Source organism: Haliotis asinina, chromosome 7 (genome assembly GCF_037392515.1).
Source record: "Haliotis asinina isolate JCU_RB_2024 chromosome 7, JCU_Hal_asi_v2, whole genome shotgun sequence".
In the NCBI taxonomy this organism is placed as follows: Eukaryota; Metazoa; Mollusca; class Gastropoda; order Lepetellida; family Haliotidae; genus Haliotis; species Haliotis asinina.
In genome coordinates, this window is record NC_090286.1 from 21,847,470 (window position 1) to 21,861,540 (window position 14,071).

Here is a 14,071-nt window from a genome sequence, read left to right on the forward strand (position 1 = left end):
TTCAAAAGAACTGACAAATATCACTGCACAGTTAGGCAAATATACAGAATGACACATATCCTATGTCATTTTCCATCATACCACACCTATATTCCACATTGTTACTTTTCCCTGCTTTGACAGTTGTGAAATTCAAGTGTCACTACAACAGCCCTCCAGCTGTGTATACATCATTACAGAACAGGTTTCTGTGTCAGACACTTCGTTTTATGAGTATGTCATGCATATTATAGGAAATGCTGTAAAAATTGGGTTTTATTAGGCAATCATGAAACATATCATCATATCTTAACTCACAGCTGATAATCACTCAGATATGTGTTAGGTTGGGATGGAAATAATTAACTGAATACAGTTTACTGATAAACTGCGCAATTTTAGTTACCTGTTGAGGCTGTTGAAACCTCACAATCAAACACTAATTTGACAATACCTCACAGATTCATAACACTATTTGCCCAAATCAGAAACTACGAAAAGACATGATTATATTACAACCATGATTTCAAGGGAAGTCCAACTTGACCTATTCCAAAATGCAAGTAAACAATATCGCAGATAGAGCTATTGATAGAAACGTAAAAACATCTTGACAGTATTCATAACTACTCGCTATCTGGGTCAGGGAAATAAGATCACTGCTTGTCTGTGGGAATGGGTCTGCTACACCTAAATTGCAGATGCGGAGGATTACCCCTCACTATTCCTACCATGTCTGGTAGTCTGTCAGTATCTAGGACAAAGGCATAGCATTCACATTCAAAGGGTAGGGACATGATGTGCCTGTTGAAAGGGCAATAATGAGGGGTCCCTCTTCGGAGAGACAGACAAGGCATCCCCACTATCAGAGGTGTCCCATTCTGTGGGTAGGGATGAGGTGTTCCATCAGAGGGCAAGAACGAGGTGTTCCCTTCAGAGGCCAGGGATGAGGTGTTGTCTTCAGAGTGCAGGGATAAGGTATTTCCTTCACAGGGAGGAACGAGGTGTCCCTTTCTGAGGGCAGGGACAAGGTATTTCCTTCAGAGGGCAGGGATGAGGTGTCCCCCTTCAAGGGACAGGGATGAGATATCCCCCTTCTGAGGGCAGGGACAAGGTGTCCCCCTTCAGCAGGCAGGGACGAGGTGTCCCCTTCAGAGGGCAGGGACATGGTCTCCCCATTCAAAGAGGAGGTGTCCACATTCAGAGACCAGAGAGGGGACTTCCCATTTAAAGGGAATGGACAAAACATGCCCTGTAAAGCAGATACATGGGGCTTGGCAAGGTTAGGGGTGTGGCATATCCCTTACAGGGTCAGGGGCAAGGCATTCCCTTCATGGGGTATGGGGGTAGGGGCATGGTGATCCTCTACAAGGTAGGGGCGAGGCGTTTCCCTTCAATAGTCAGGGGCAAGGCGTTTCCCTTCAAAGGTCAAGGTTTCCTTGCCATAAACAAATTCACTTTAAGGAAGTCAATACAGCAAGATCACACTGTCACCGAATTGAATTTTATGCTTGAGTAAACAGTGTCAGTACATCACTATAGCTTGGGGCAGTCACTGAAATACATCACGGAAAGCTGAAAGGTGCTGGCGAGTTATAGATATAATATTGTCATGCTGTGACGAGAGGGCTGTTCTAGCAGGATCTTTCTCCAACATTTTGAAAAGACAAGTAGTGCCATAAATGACTCTTGTTTGCTTAAGTTCAGAAGAAACGGGCAAAGTAAATGCACTGGTTTTCTTTTCCATATGTTTACATACAACAGAAGCTATGAGCTCTACATATACTAAACCCACATTATCAAGTGAAGAGAATACTTGATGCTCATATTTGCTCATCTAGATGTATCGTCTGCCTTTCACTTGAGGATTCACATGAAAAATTCTCAGCTTCATAAAATACTATTTACTATTCATATATTGTCAGACACAAAATCTGTATATAATGAAACCTATAAATTCATGGTTATATCATCATCATCCTTATTACAAAGCTCTTTCTCATTAATTTTTCCCTTCACAGTGACTAGAACCAAAAGTAACGATGAGAAATCAAATGGCATTGTTTCAATCACACAATTTTCTAAGCAACAATATTACTTGTGTATTGTATGTTGTGGACTCATTACCAACTCAGAAATAACTAGAGATGGTCACATCAGACTGCATAAAAAATTTAAATGTTTCTGGGAGCACATTTTCTTCAAAAGTGACAAGGGCAGTAGGTCTATTTTGTTGAAGGTCACATGCAACATAAAACACAACTTTGCAGATTCTGGTACCTTTCGGTATGCACTTACCAAAACAAATCATAAAAAATGCCAATTCAACCTATAAAGTTGAAAAAAAAACCGTGATGAAAAAAAAGCCCGCGAAATCGGAGTTCAAACGTTTCACTAAATTCCCCCTAGCACTTGGGGGAAAACTGGTTTCAACAGCTGTGCTGCACTGCGTCCATAACGCATGCTCAGTGAATAGGTTCGCGGAGCTTGAAACGGTATGCATGCCCAGCATCTGAGGTCGTGAGCAGTAGTCTAATCTTGGTTGCGTGAACAAACAAGTAAATAATCTACTCGTTACGTAAAACAACTTGTTGATTGTGGTAAACAGTCTCTGTCACAGAGAAAGCCCAGTGTCTGGTTTATTCACATTTATATGTCTGTCTGCCTGTCTGCTAAAGACAATATGCAATACACAGCTTCAATCATTGACCACGTGCAATTTGAACTTAACACCTATCAGACTATACAACATAAGAAAATAAGTTGATTTATGACTCGTGCACCCGAGTCCCGTACTGCCACATTATGTAATTAGGCACGTGTGATACACATGACATGTTTTTATGTCTGTGGGTTGCAAACAAACTACATTCATTTTTTTTTCGGATGACTGGATCTGACGGAAACTGGTGCAAACTCTTGTCAGTTTCAAGTCCTGCTTTGTACTTGGACGAATGACAGATTCCTGCCACACAGTAGTTTACCAGTAGTTTGACATGATTTTTGATTGGATCGAGCACAAATTCAGATAACATGTATTTTCAAAACCAAACATCTCCACATGTATATACATTCTTCATGGATAAGGACTTCTTTTAGTATATATGATTTTGTTTGACAACAGTATATGAATCCATACTGAAACGACGCATCAAGTACACAAAAAGAAGTTGTTATCCATAAAGAATCTTACTTTCTTGTGACTGGCTATACTTCTAAAATGCCCATCAAACAGATCATCTTTCTGTACACACAGTGAACCCTCAGCATATCAGCAAATAAAACAGCCAGTTGGAAGACGTCGTTACACTTGAGTGCATATCCAACCGCTATGACTGGGTTCGGTCTCCCGAGGGCTTCGTTTCGGGGGAAGTAAGCCCAAGTACAAAATATTGCACTTTTGAATCGTGATTGTACGCTTATAATTTTGTTTATTTGTTTTTTTAAAAGCAGCAATGTATATTATATGTCATGAATAAGTGATAAATGTGTTTTAATTATGTTTGATTTTTTGGTTGCATGTGACCTTTAACTTTTGATAATAAAAAAGTGATGAAGGAGGAACACACTGTCATTTTTTTTCTCTCAGAAAACAGCTTGGAATGTTTAGCACGTGTTAATGAGTTTTGCCAGACTCGTTCTTGCAGACGCTCATTCTTATAGAGGACAAATTGATGATCGGGATGCAGCCAAGTCAAAAATACTGTTTAAAATGGCAATGTTATACGCATAAATAAAAGTGATGCACCGATACCCAAGAAACATTTCGCTTTTATTTAGTCTTAATAAAACATAGTTACATGTCCACTGTGACAGAAACATGTCTCCCAAACCAACAATAGTTCACTGTGTTATACTCCACTCAGCAGTATTCCAGGTATCAGTACATAATCACGTCTGGATCACATAATCTAGTGATTGAAATCATGAGCATTAGTCCACACAACATGGATGTGATGACATGCTACCACATCACCAAGCCTGACCATGCACTCCTATCTGTTGCCTCTTACAACACACCTGTTGTGGGGGGCCTGATCTCCCAGTAACCCCAGAGAGACCTGCAAGTTTCACAGATTTTGTTCATACCTACCAGGAGATGTTATCTGAGAGCTGTATCTGAGACACCCAGGACACTTTCAGGGCAGGAACACTGTCACTGTCCAGGATCCCATTGATGTTGTGACGGGGTGTTGGAATACTTCTGAAATGTGTGAGAAACTTGTATGATGCTGTGATTACATGAAGTCAATCTGTTACAGGGCTGTATGAATGTTTGATATCTGGATTGGAATCTATGTAGAGATTTAACGTATCACTGGACAGATTTCGTTTTTTGCCATCTGTACTACAACACAGAATCAATTTCCCTATGACTGCATCACAGGACTGAATCAATTTTTTGAGGTGTGTATGATACGGTTGAATAAATTCATTAACATATTCACAAGCTGGTTGACATGATTCATTGATGTCTGTACATCAGGGCTGATTCAGTTCAGGTGATAAAGTGAATTACAGGGTTGAATTAAGTCATTTCACGTTGTTTATAATAGGGACAAATTAATTTATCAATGTCCATCTTTATACCAATGAATTAATATACTGATGTCTACATCATAGGATTCATTTATTGATGTCTGTATGCAATAGTTGAATCAATTCATTAATATTAGTATTAGACACAATTCATTGATGTTTGCAATAACAGCGCTGAAGCAAGTTATCTGATGAACTGAACTGCAGGGCTAAAACTACATTGCTGTCAGTACAACATCAATTAATGAATGTAGTGGTTTAGAATAGAATGCTATCTAAGTAATGATGCTATTGATTTGCCTTTGGATAACATTGTTAACATAGATGACATTTATACAGCTCTCTAAACCTTGAATCTTTTATGTATATGACGGAGTGAGAGCATGAACATTGTCTGAAGTGAATGTAGTTTGAGTGTTGTTGGTCACAGTTCAGAGCACCCCTGCTTGTGGTTGACATCAGGAAGGCTTGCCTGACATTGTGACCAACTGATCCTCATTGGACAGTGCGGTAGCCCAGTGGTTAAAGCATTCGCTCATCACACCTATGACCCAGATTCAGTCCTCACATGGTTACAATGTGTGAAGCCATTTCTGCTGTACCTACCACGATAGTGCTAAAAGCAGCTTAAAACTTAAGTCACTCACTCATCTACCAACAAGTAATAGGATGCTGACATACCAAATTTACCCGAACTACTATCTTGAATTTTAGTTGTCCTTGGATGAAAAAATGTCTCTTAAAGAATTAAATCAAATTTCTACAGATAAATTTTAATTCATCCCTTGTTCTGAAGGCACTTTTTAAAGTTATTTTCCAAGAAACATGCAGGTCATGTGGACATGGTTTATCTTTACTGAAAAGAAAATTGTTTTCCCTTTCTTGCTAACTCAAACATAAACCCCTGACAAAAGATAAACAGTAGGAGAGAGGAAATCTAATATTTCACAAGCAACTGAAACACTCAAAATCTGAAAGCATGATAATCTGCCCTTCTACAGTATCTCCATTATTCAATTTCTTCGCTAACACCAAGTATGTAGCATGTCACACTGACAACCTATAAACACTATATCATGACTCACCCCCATTCATTAGGAAGCTCCTTCAGCTGCAATGCCCCAATACCCTGTGTGTCTGCAGCATGTGAATTACATTGTAACCACTCACCTACCTATACCCTTGTCTACACCATGTGATTTACTCGGAAACTAGGTATACCCTTGCCCTACACAATAACCTCACCTTCCTATACCCTTGCCCTACACTGTAACCTCGCCCTCCTATACCCTTGCCCTACACTGTAACTTCGACTTCCTATACCCTTGCCCTACACTGTAACCTCGACTTCCTATACCCTTGCCCTACACTGTAACTTCGACTTCCTATACCCTTGCCCTACACTGTAACCTCGCTTTCCTATACCCTTGCCCTACACTGTAACTTCGATTTCCTATACCCTTGCCCTACACTGTAACTTTGACTTCCTATACCCTTGCCCTACACTGTAACTGTCCTATACCCTTGCCCTACACTGTAACTTCAACTTCCTATACCCTTGTCCTACACTGTAACTTCAACTTCCTATACCCTTGCCCTACACTGTAACTTTGATTTCCTATACCCTTGCCCTACACTGTAACTTCGCCTTCCTATACCCTTGCCCTACACTGTAACTTCGCCTTCCTATACCCTTGCCCTACACTGTAACTTCGACTTCCTATACCCTTGCCCTACACTGTAACCTCGCTTTCCTATACCCTTGCCCTACACTGTAACTTCGATTTCCTATACCCTTGCCCTACACTGTAACTTCGACTTCCTATACCCTTGCCCTACACTGTAACTTCGACTTCCTATACCCTTGCCCTACACTGTAACTGTCCTATACCCTTGCCCTACACTGTAACTTCAACTTCCTATACCCTTGTCCTACACTGTAACTTCAACTTCCTATACCCTTGCCCTACACTGTAACTTCGATTTCCTATACCCTTGCCCTACACTGTAACTTCGCCTTCCTATACCCTTGCCCTACACTGTAACTTCGCCTTCCTATACCCTTGCCCTACACTGTAACTTCGCCTTCCTATACCCTTGCCCTACACTGTAACTTCGACTTCCTACACCCTTGCCCTACACTGTAACTTCGACTTCCTATACCCTTGCCCTACACTGTAACCTCGCCTTCCTATACCCTTGCCCTACACTGTAACTTCGACTTCCTATACCCTTGCCCTACACTGTAACCTCGCCTTCCTATACCCTTGCCCTACACTGTAACTTCGACTTCCTATACCCTTGCCCTACACTGTAACTTCGCCTTCCTATACCCTTGCCCTACACTGTAACTTCGACTTCCTATACCCTTGTCTACACTGTAACTTCGACTTCCTATACCCTTGCCCTACACTGTAACTTTGATTTCCTATACCCTTGCCCTACACTGTAACTTCACCTTCCTATACCCTTGCCCTACACTGTAACTTCGACTTCCTATACAATTGCCCTACACTGTAACTTTGATTTCTTATACCCTTGTCCTACACTGTAACTTCAACTTCCTATACCCTTGCCCTACACTGTAACTTTGACTTCCTATACCCTTGCCCTACACTGTAACTTCGCCTTCCTATACCCTTGCCCTACACTGTAACTTCGACTTCCTACACCCTTGCCCTACACTGTAACTTCGACTTCCTATACCCTTGCCCTACACTGTAACCTCGCCTTCCTATACCCTTGCCCTACACTGTAACTTCGACTTCCTATACCCTTGCCCTACACTGTAACCTCGCCTTCCTATACCCTTGCCCTACACTGTAACTTCGACTTCCTATACCCTTGCCCTACACTGTAACTTCGCCTTCCTATACCCTTGCCCTACACTGTAACTTCGACTTCCTATACCCTTGTCTACACTGTAACTTCGACTTCCTATACCCTTGCCCTACACTGTAACTTTGATTTCCTATACCCTTGCCCTACACTGTAACTTCACCTTCCTATACCCTTGCCCTACACTGTAACTTCGACTTCCTATACAATTGCCCTACACTGTAACTTTGATTTCTTATACCCTTGTCCTACACTGTAACTTCAACTTCCTATACCCTTGCCCTACACTGTAACTTCGCCTTCCTATACCCTTGCCCTACACTGTAACTTCGCCTTCCTATACCCTTGCCCTACACTGTAACTTTGATTTCCTATACCCTTGCCCTACACTGTAACTTTGACTTCCTATACCCTTGCCCTACACTGTAACCTCGCCTTCCTATACCCTTGCCCTACACTGTAACTTCAACTTCCTATACCCTTGCCCTACACTGTAACCTCGCCTTCCTATACCCTTGCCCTACACTGTAACTTCGACTTCCTATACCCTTGCCCTACACTGTAACCTCGCCTTCCTATACCCTTGCCCTACACTGTAACTTCGATTTCCTATACCCTTGTCCTACACTGTAACTTTGCCTTCCTATACCCTTGCCCTACACTGTAACTTCGACTTCCTATACCCTTGCCCTACACTGTAACTTCGACTTCCTATACCCTTGCCCTACACTGTAACTTCACCTTCCTATACCCTTGCCCTACACTGAAACTTCGACTTCCTATACCCTTGCCCTACACTGTAACTTCAACTTCCTATACCCTTGCCCTACACTGTAACTTCACCTTCCTATATCCTTGCCCTACACTGAAACTTCGACTTCCTATACCCTTGCCCATTGCCCTACATTGTAACCTCCCCTTTCTATACTGTTGCCTAATTTGCCTATAAATTCCACTGTAACCTAATGTTCCTATATCCTATGTATTGCAAGTCAATTACACTGTCAACTCACCTTCCTTCTTGCTGTACATACAAACAGTTGTGGTTGGACACAGATATGTCAATTTCCACTTTGAAGAACAAAACAAAGCACTTTGAGGTCTGTAATAGAGAAACAACATCTGGCTTAGAACGCTGTGTTTACATCCAATACAAAAACAAATACACTAAGCCTACATAGATTACTGCGATGTGTGTCAGGGAGGTGATAGACAGCTGTCTTAGAAATGCAATATTTTCACATCCATGATTAGGTTCACTGCGATTTTGAAACAGTGTGTAACTTTGTAACTTTGATGCACATGATAAACTTACTTCAGATGTTCTTGAAAATTTCTGATTCTTAGATCCCACAAAGAGTGTTAATGTAGATTTTGTCTATGTAATGGTGTATCTATGTCTATGTCACTTAGTATTAATGACTACATTTCAGGTATGCCATATGGTCTTAACAATCTGTTGACTAACAGAAGGGTTCCACACAAAAAGAAAATACTGTCAAAAATGGATAAAAAAAACCAAATATTGATGTTTTCATTCAAACGTTCAAAAATTAGTTTTGAGGTTCTGTATTTCATATACATTTTCTAAGTTAACATTAATTGTTAAATGTTAATCCATACATTCCTTTCACTGGAATTTGCTGTATCTTACCAAGTAAAATGTTTATTAGCTCTACACACCATTAAGAACATATGCTTGCAAGTTTGAAGCTGTGAATATCATTTGTAGAGAAAATATACAAATTTAAAAAGTCCAAAGTCAAAATAAGTTTGGTATGATAACAAAAGCCAAGAGAAAGCATATAAATGTAAAATTAAAAAAGCTGACACAGTCATCTTGATACAAAAAAATAACATGAAGACCGAGAGTTATCTGCCCTTACAATGACAGCCAGCATGGAGGAGTCCTGCTTCCATTCTGCCCGACAATATCCTCCATATTCTTCCAACTGCTTCTGAGACAAACTGTGACTTACTATTTGTATTGAGGGCTGAAAAATACCAAAAATATATTTTGAGACAAAAGATATTATATAGCAATGAAATCCTATGAATTTACAGTTGGTGGCAGTATACAATAAATGAAGGTCACTGGAAACAAAAACAAATAACATAAAAGCATGATGATTTACACTAACAGTCGAAGATCAGCATAACCTTTGCAGGTCATAAACAGTAACAAACAAATAGACAAACAGTTCAATAAGTCATTCCCATTTTGAAATAAAAAAGGTTGGCAAAACTGATTATGTTAACACCTGCCATGTTAAAAATAAGCAAAACAACAAATTCAAATTTAGAATGACACTTCCAGGTCAAAACAAAACAGATAACATGTAACAAAAGTAACAAGCTTACAGCTGGTATCACTAATAAAGCCCCTGTACTGAGCTAGTAAAGTTAATTATTCCCTATTCTAGAAAAATAATCAACAACGCGAGTGATGAACCAGCAGGTACAAGGAAGAAGACTTCAAAAGAAAAACTTGATCAATGGTTGCAATTGAATTGACAAGGTTGTATTTGTCTTAGCAGGAGGTATGTAAGGAAGGAGACCTGACTCAACACTACCGCTCTGCCCCTCGTGTAAACACTAATATACTTGTGAAGACACCATCTAGTACTCTGCCAACCCTGCTGATAAATACCCAGATTACACATACACATTCTTACAGGGGACTAATGGACACACTTCAACATATAAGCAGGCTAACTTTACTTGCACTTCAATATCACCATCACTTGTTTTTCTGTAAAGCACTTGGAGACATTTGGGGCCTTCCTGCATGCAGTATATCATCATAACAAAAGACTGTGAATATTTGAGGAGACAAGGACAATTAATATCCTAGACACCCAAGAATCTGGGCCCATAAATGTGCAACTGGTTCATGTGAGACGTACAGGTAAACCAGTTTAATGTCACCAGACAAATCCTGGCTTAAATTATCACTGGCACTTTCATGACAAATCTTTTTGGACATTCGTTTAGTGCATACTTTCATGCTTCATAAGTCACAGCCATCATATCTGCCAGTAATATGACAGGAGAACTCCTGCTATAATCACTCTACTGTCATGAATCCTTCAGGACATCGTTCAAATACAGTATCAGCTTTACATATCAACCTCATCCCTTTCCAAAGCGATTGTAACGCTAAGATTATAGTAACTCCCATACTTTTATATAGACTTACGAACGTCATAGACCTACGATCACCGGGAACGTGGTCCTGGGTCACAATTCAGACTGAAAGAGTACTGTTCCATAGTTAATATTATTAGCTAAATGAAAACCACATCAAAGGCAACAATCAACATCACCAGGTTACAATAAACACAATCCTGTAAATTACACTTTCCCCTTTCTTTGTAAAACCAGTATGGGATAGAGGGCACCTGTCTACAATCACAACAGGAAACCTGACATAATATATTACGGCCTAACAAACAGACGCATCTAATCCTTTTTTTGATACCTGATACATGCATATGGAAATTAATGTCTGCCTCTAAGAAGATTTTCCATCAAAACTTCGACATATAACTACAGAAAACATAGACAAACAACCATGCCTCTCATCCTCTGTATATCTTCAGTATGGTTAGCAGCTAATGTTGTCAGGTCAACGATACTGGACATTTTACTTCCATCTGCTATTTTCATTGCCTTGTGGCATGGGACTGATGCCACTATTCAGTAACTAAAATAAAGCAAAGGAGGCAGTCTGTGAGCCTAACCACAGGTTCCAATTCTACTATTATCTGTTGTACCGCACACCACAAAACTCCCCCTACTCAGTGATTATGGACAAGGCAATCCTGAGATAGAATTTAATGCAGTAATCCACATCAAGCTGACAACTTGATTATAGCAGCATACACAAACAGCGTACATTGCTGGCATCGATTCTATTTCACATTCACTTCAGTGTTCAGGATAATCTGACCAATAACAAACATGGCATTTACGTGAACATCAACTGAAAAATGATGCCTAGAGACTAATGGGTTGGTGGTTTAAAACATATTTAGCAAAGACTGAACAAGTAAAATCAGAACTCCTAGAAACAGGTGGGGTTACTTGACACAGGTGTGTCTGACACACAAGCCGGTCAACGCTCAACCAGCTGACCAGGTGAGCATATGTACTGCATAATCTGTTCCAAGAACATTCACACCTGCTCTGTGATGAAAAAAAATTATGAAGTCCACGAAAAATTAATCTCAAGAATTTAAACATGGAGCCACTAGCAGTAATCCAACAGTACTGAGCCTAAGTTTGACTGTCTTTTCCATATAAACTGATGATCAGACAAACACAAAGGTTTTACAAACTATAGAATTTTCATACATCAAATGTTATCATTATCAGTTTCAACACAAGTAAAAGAACTGGGGTCTGTCCACTCATCAACAACAGTTTACATACGACCGGTATCCTTCAGCCATTTAACAGTATATCCATCATACATCATAACAATGATATTTTTGTTTTGTCAATGTCACAAGGGTTGAAACTACAACCATCAATGATAACTGTGTTATGTAACCATGGTAACAGTGCTTAATGCTAGACGTCTTATTCAAAACAAATCAAGTTTAAGCTATATCTAATCATGCTGATGACTGCTTGGTAAAAACTATAGATTTCTCATATATCAACAAATTTATCGAAGTCCAATACCACTAGCATCCTTATTAACTTATATAAAGAGAAAAAATTTGCAGCCAATATCCTTAATGATGTTTGCGCATATGAGAACCATCTCAGTTGCCCCTAACACTGCTTCACAGGATCACAGAAAAGACAAATCAATATTTTCATGGTTTCATTTCGCTAATAAAAAGATCATTGTATTGGCAGTCAATTTAAACATTTGCGTCTATCACGTCCAGATGATGTATCGTTATAGTCAGTGCAGCATCCAAACAATCGATGGAGCACATTCAGTACTAACATAAACAAACAGCATCGTCAGATAATCTATCAACTCCTCAAACGTAAAACAGAAGGGTCTGGGCTGAACAATACAAAGGAAAATGTGATAGACTGATCACGTGAAAAATTTATGCTTATATAGGGGTATTTATGCCATTGCCATGGTTACTACAAATGTCACACCATTTCATGAAGTTATCAGATTGTCGGGACCCCAAATTGATTTATTCTGATTCTCTATCCAAGTGCCTACACTAAGGCTTATTCACAACTTTATACTAAAATCCAGTTGTGAGACCTGAATTTAGTTTGTTCAATGGAGGAAAAGCGAGGTCTATGTTCACATACTAACAAATCAAATTTCTCCCCAAATCTCCTGGGAACAGTTAAATGGAAGTCTAGGTGTTTAGCCTGGAGAGCTGTGCAAGCCCCTGCCTACACGAGACACATCACTGATCAAACAGAGTGAATTCCTCCAACCACCAGCCACAGTACACATCATGAGTTACTGTCCCAGATCAGGGCCACATTTCTATGAAATTCTCTACATGAAACACGAATTGATGAAAAGATCTTGTCTCTTCTGTCTCAAAATGTTTATTTGTTGTTTTTAATTGTTGTGTGAAGCTGTACTCTGGATTATTCCATCTATATGGTAGAGGTCCATCAACAGTGACCAATATTCCTCTGAAAATGCAAATAAAATACGGCCTAGTTAAGAACACAATGTTTTTGTACTACTACCCTTAATTTGTCATGTCATGACAGAGTAGAAAATTATGTTGGACATGACATGCTGCATTAAAAGTTGGTGACATATGTCATCGGTTCCCAGTTGCAAAGATCAATGGATATGCTGTTGATCAATGGACTGTCTGGTCCAGACTTGATTATTTAAAGTCTGTCGCCATATAGCTGGAATATTGCTGAGTGCGGCATAAAACTAAACTCACTGACTCACTAAAAGTTGCTAAAAGATTCCATAGATAGTGCAAAGACTGAGAGTCTGCATAATGAGTCACACTGAGGTATGTACATTAAACTGCATCTGACTAGCACTATTACGCTTGCATATATCTAGACAAGTACAAACAACTGCACAAATGCATGCCGGTGAAACAATCTAGAATGAAACACAAACCCAATTTCACCTTGCCTCACCATGACAGTACAAGTAGGATAAGGCTCAGGACACGTTCCAGTTTCATTGGAGAGGTTTACATAAAAGTAACTGAAATCAAATGCATCATTACTGGGTACACCAGTTTATCAGATCATAAAAACCCATGTTCAAAGATAAAATTTCACATGGCACTTTCCAATATTTGGATAGGTACTAAATAGGTAATTTCTTTTCTCTAACCCAGTGTATTAGTGGTATTCTGATCAGTTGAAATAGTCAATGATTGTGGTCGAAATGACCTAATGATGTAGCAATTAATCATATTTTCTGACAATCAAACTCAAAATAATTTTGGAACTACCATGTTAGTGTATGAAACGCTTGACAATAGATCTTATCTTAAAGTTCCCATAGCCTGAAAACATGTATAACTCACTTCACTTACTGAAAAGTCATGACTGAATATTTCATGAAGAAACTGGGAAGTTTAAGTTTATGATATATCAGTCATCACATTAAAGTAGCTAGCAGTCTCGTTTTACATTTGATGTGGAGTTTGCAAATGCAATTTGTACAGTTTCTAAATAAAACAACAAAAAAAACCCCAGAGAACCACATTATAATCTGAATAGGAAAATGTGACAAATT

At 39.4% G+C, this 14,071-nt stretch overlaps 1 protein-coding gene across 3 annotated transcripts in view; it reads right to left on the reverse strand.

The window, feature by feature from the left end:
• Positions 1 to 14,071, reverse strand: part of LOC137290477 (guanine nucleotide exchange factor subunit RIC1-like) — a 69,674-nt gene that overhangs the window by 32,555 nt on the left and 23,048 nt on the right. For all 3 annotated transcript variants that reach the window (XM_067821436.1, XM_067821435.1, XM_067821434.1), the window contains exons 2-4: positions 9,243 to 9,350; positions 8,370 to 8,458; positions 4,073 to 4,183 (exon numbers count right to left, since the gene is read on the reverse strand). In XM_067821436.1, the coding sequence (XP_067677537.1) occupies positions 4,073 to 4,183; positions 8,370 to 8,458; positions 9,243 to 9,350 (308 nt within the window). The remainder of the gene's footprint in view (positions 1 to 4,072; positions 4,184 to 8,369; positions 8,459 to 9,242; positions 9,351 to 14,071) is intronic.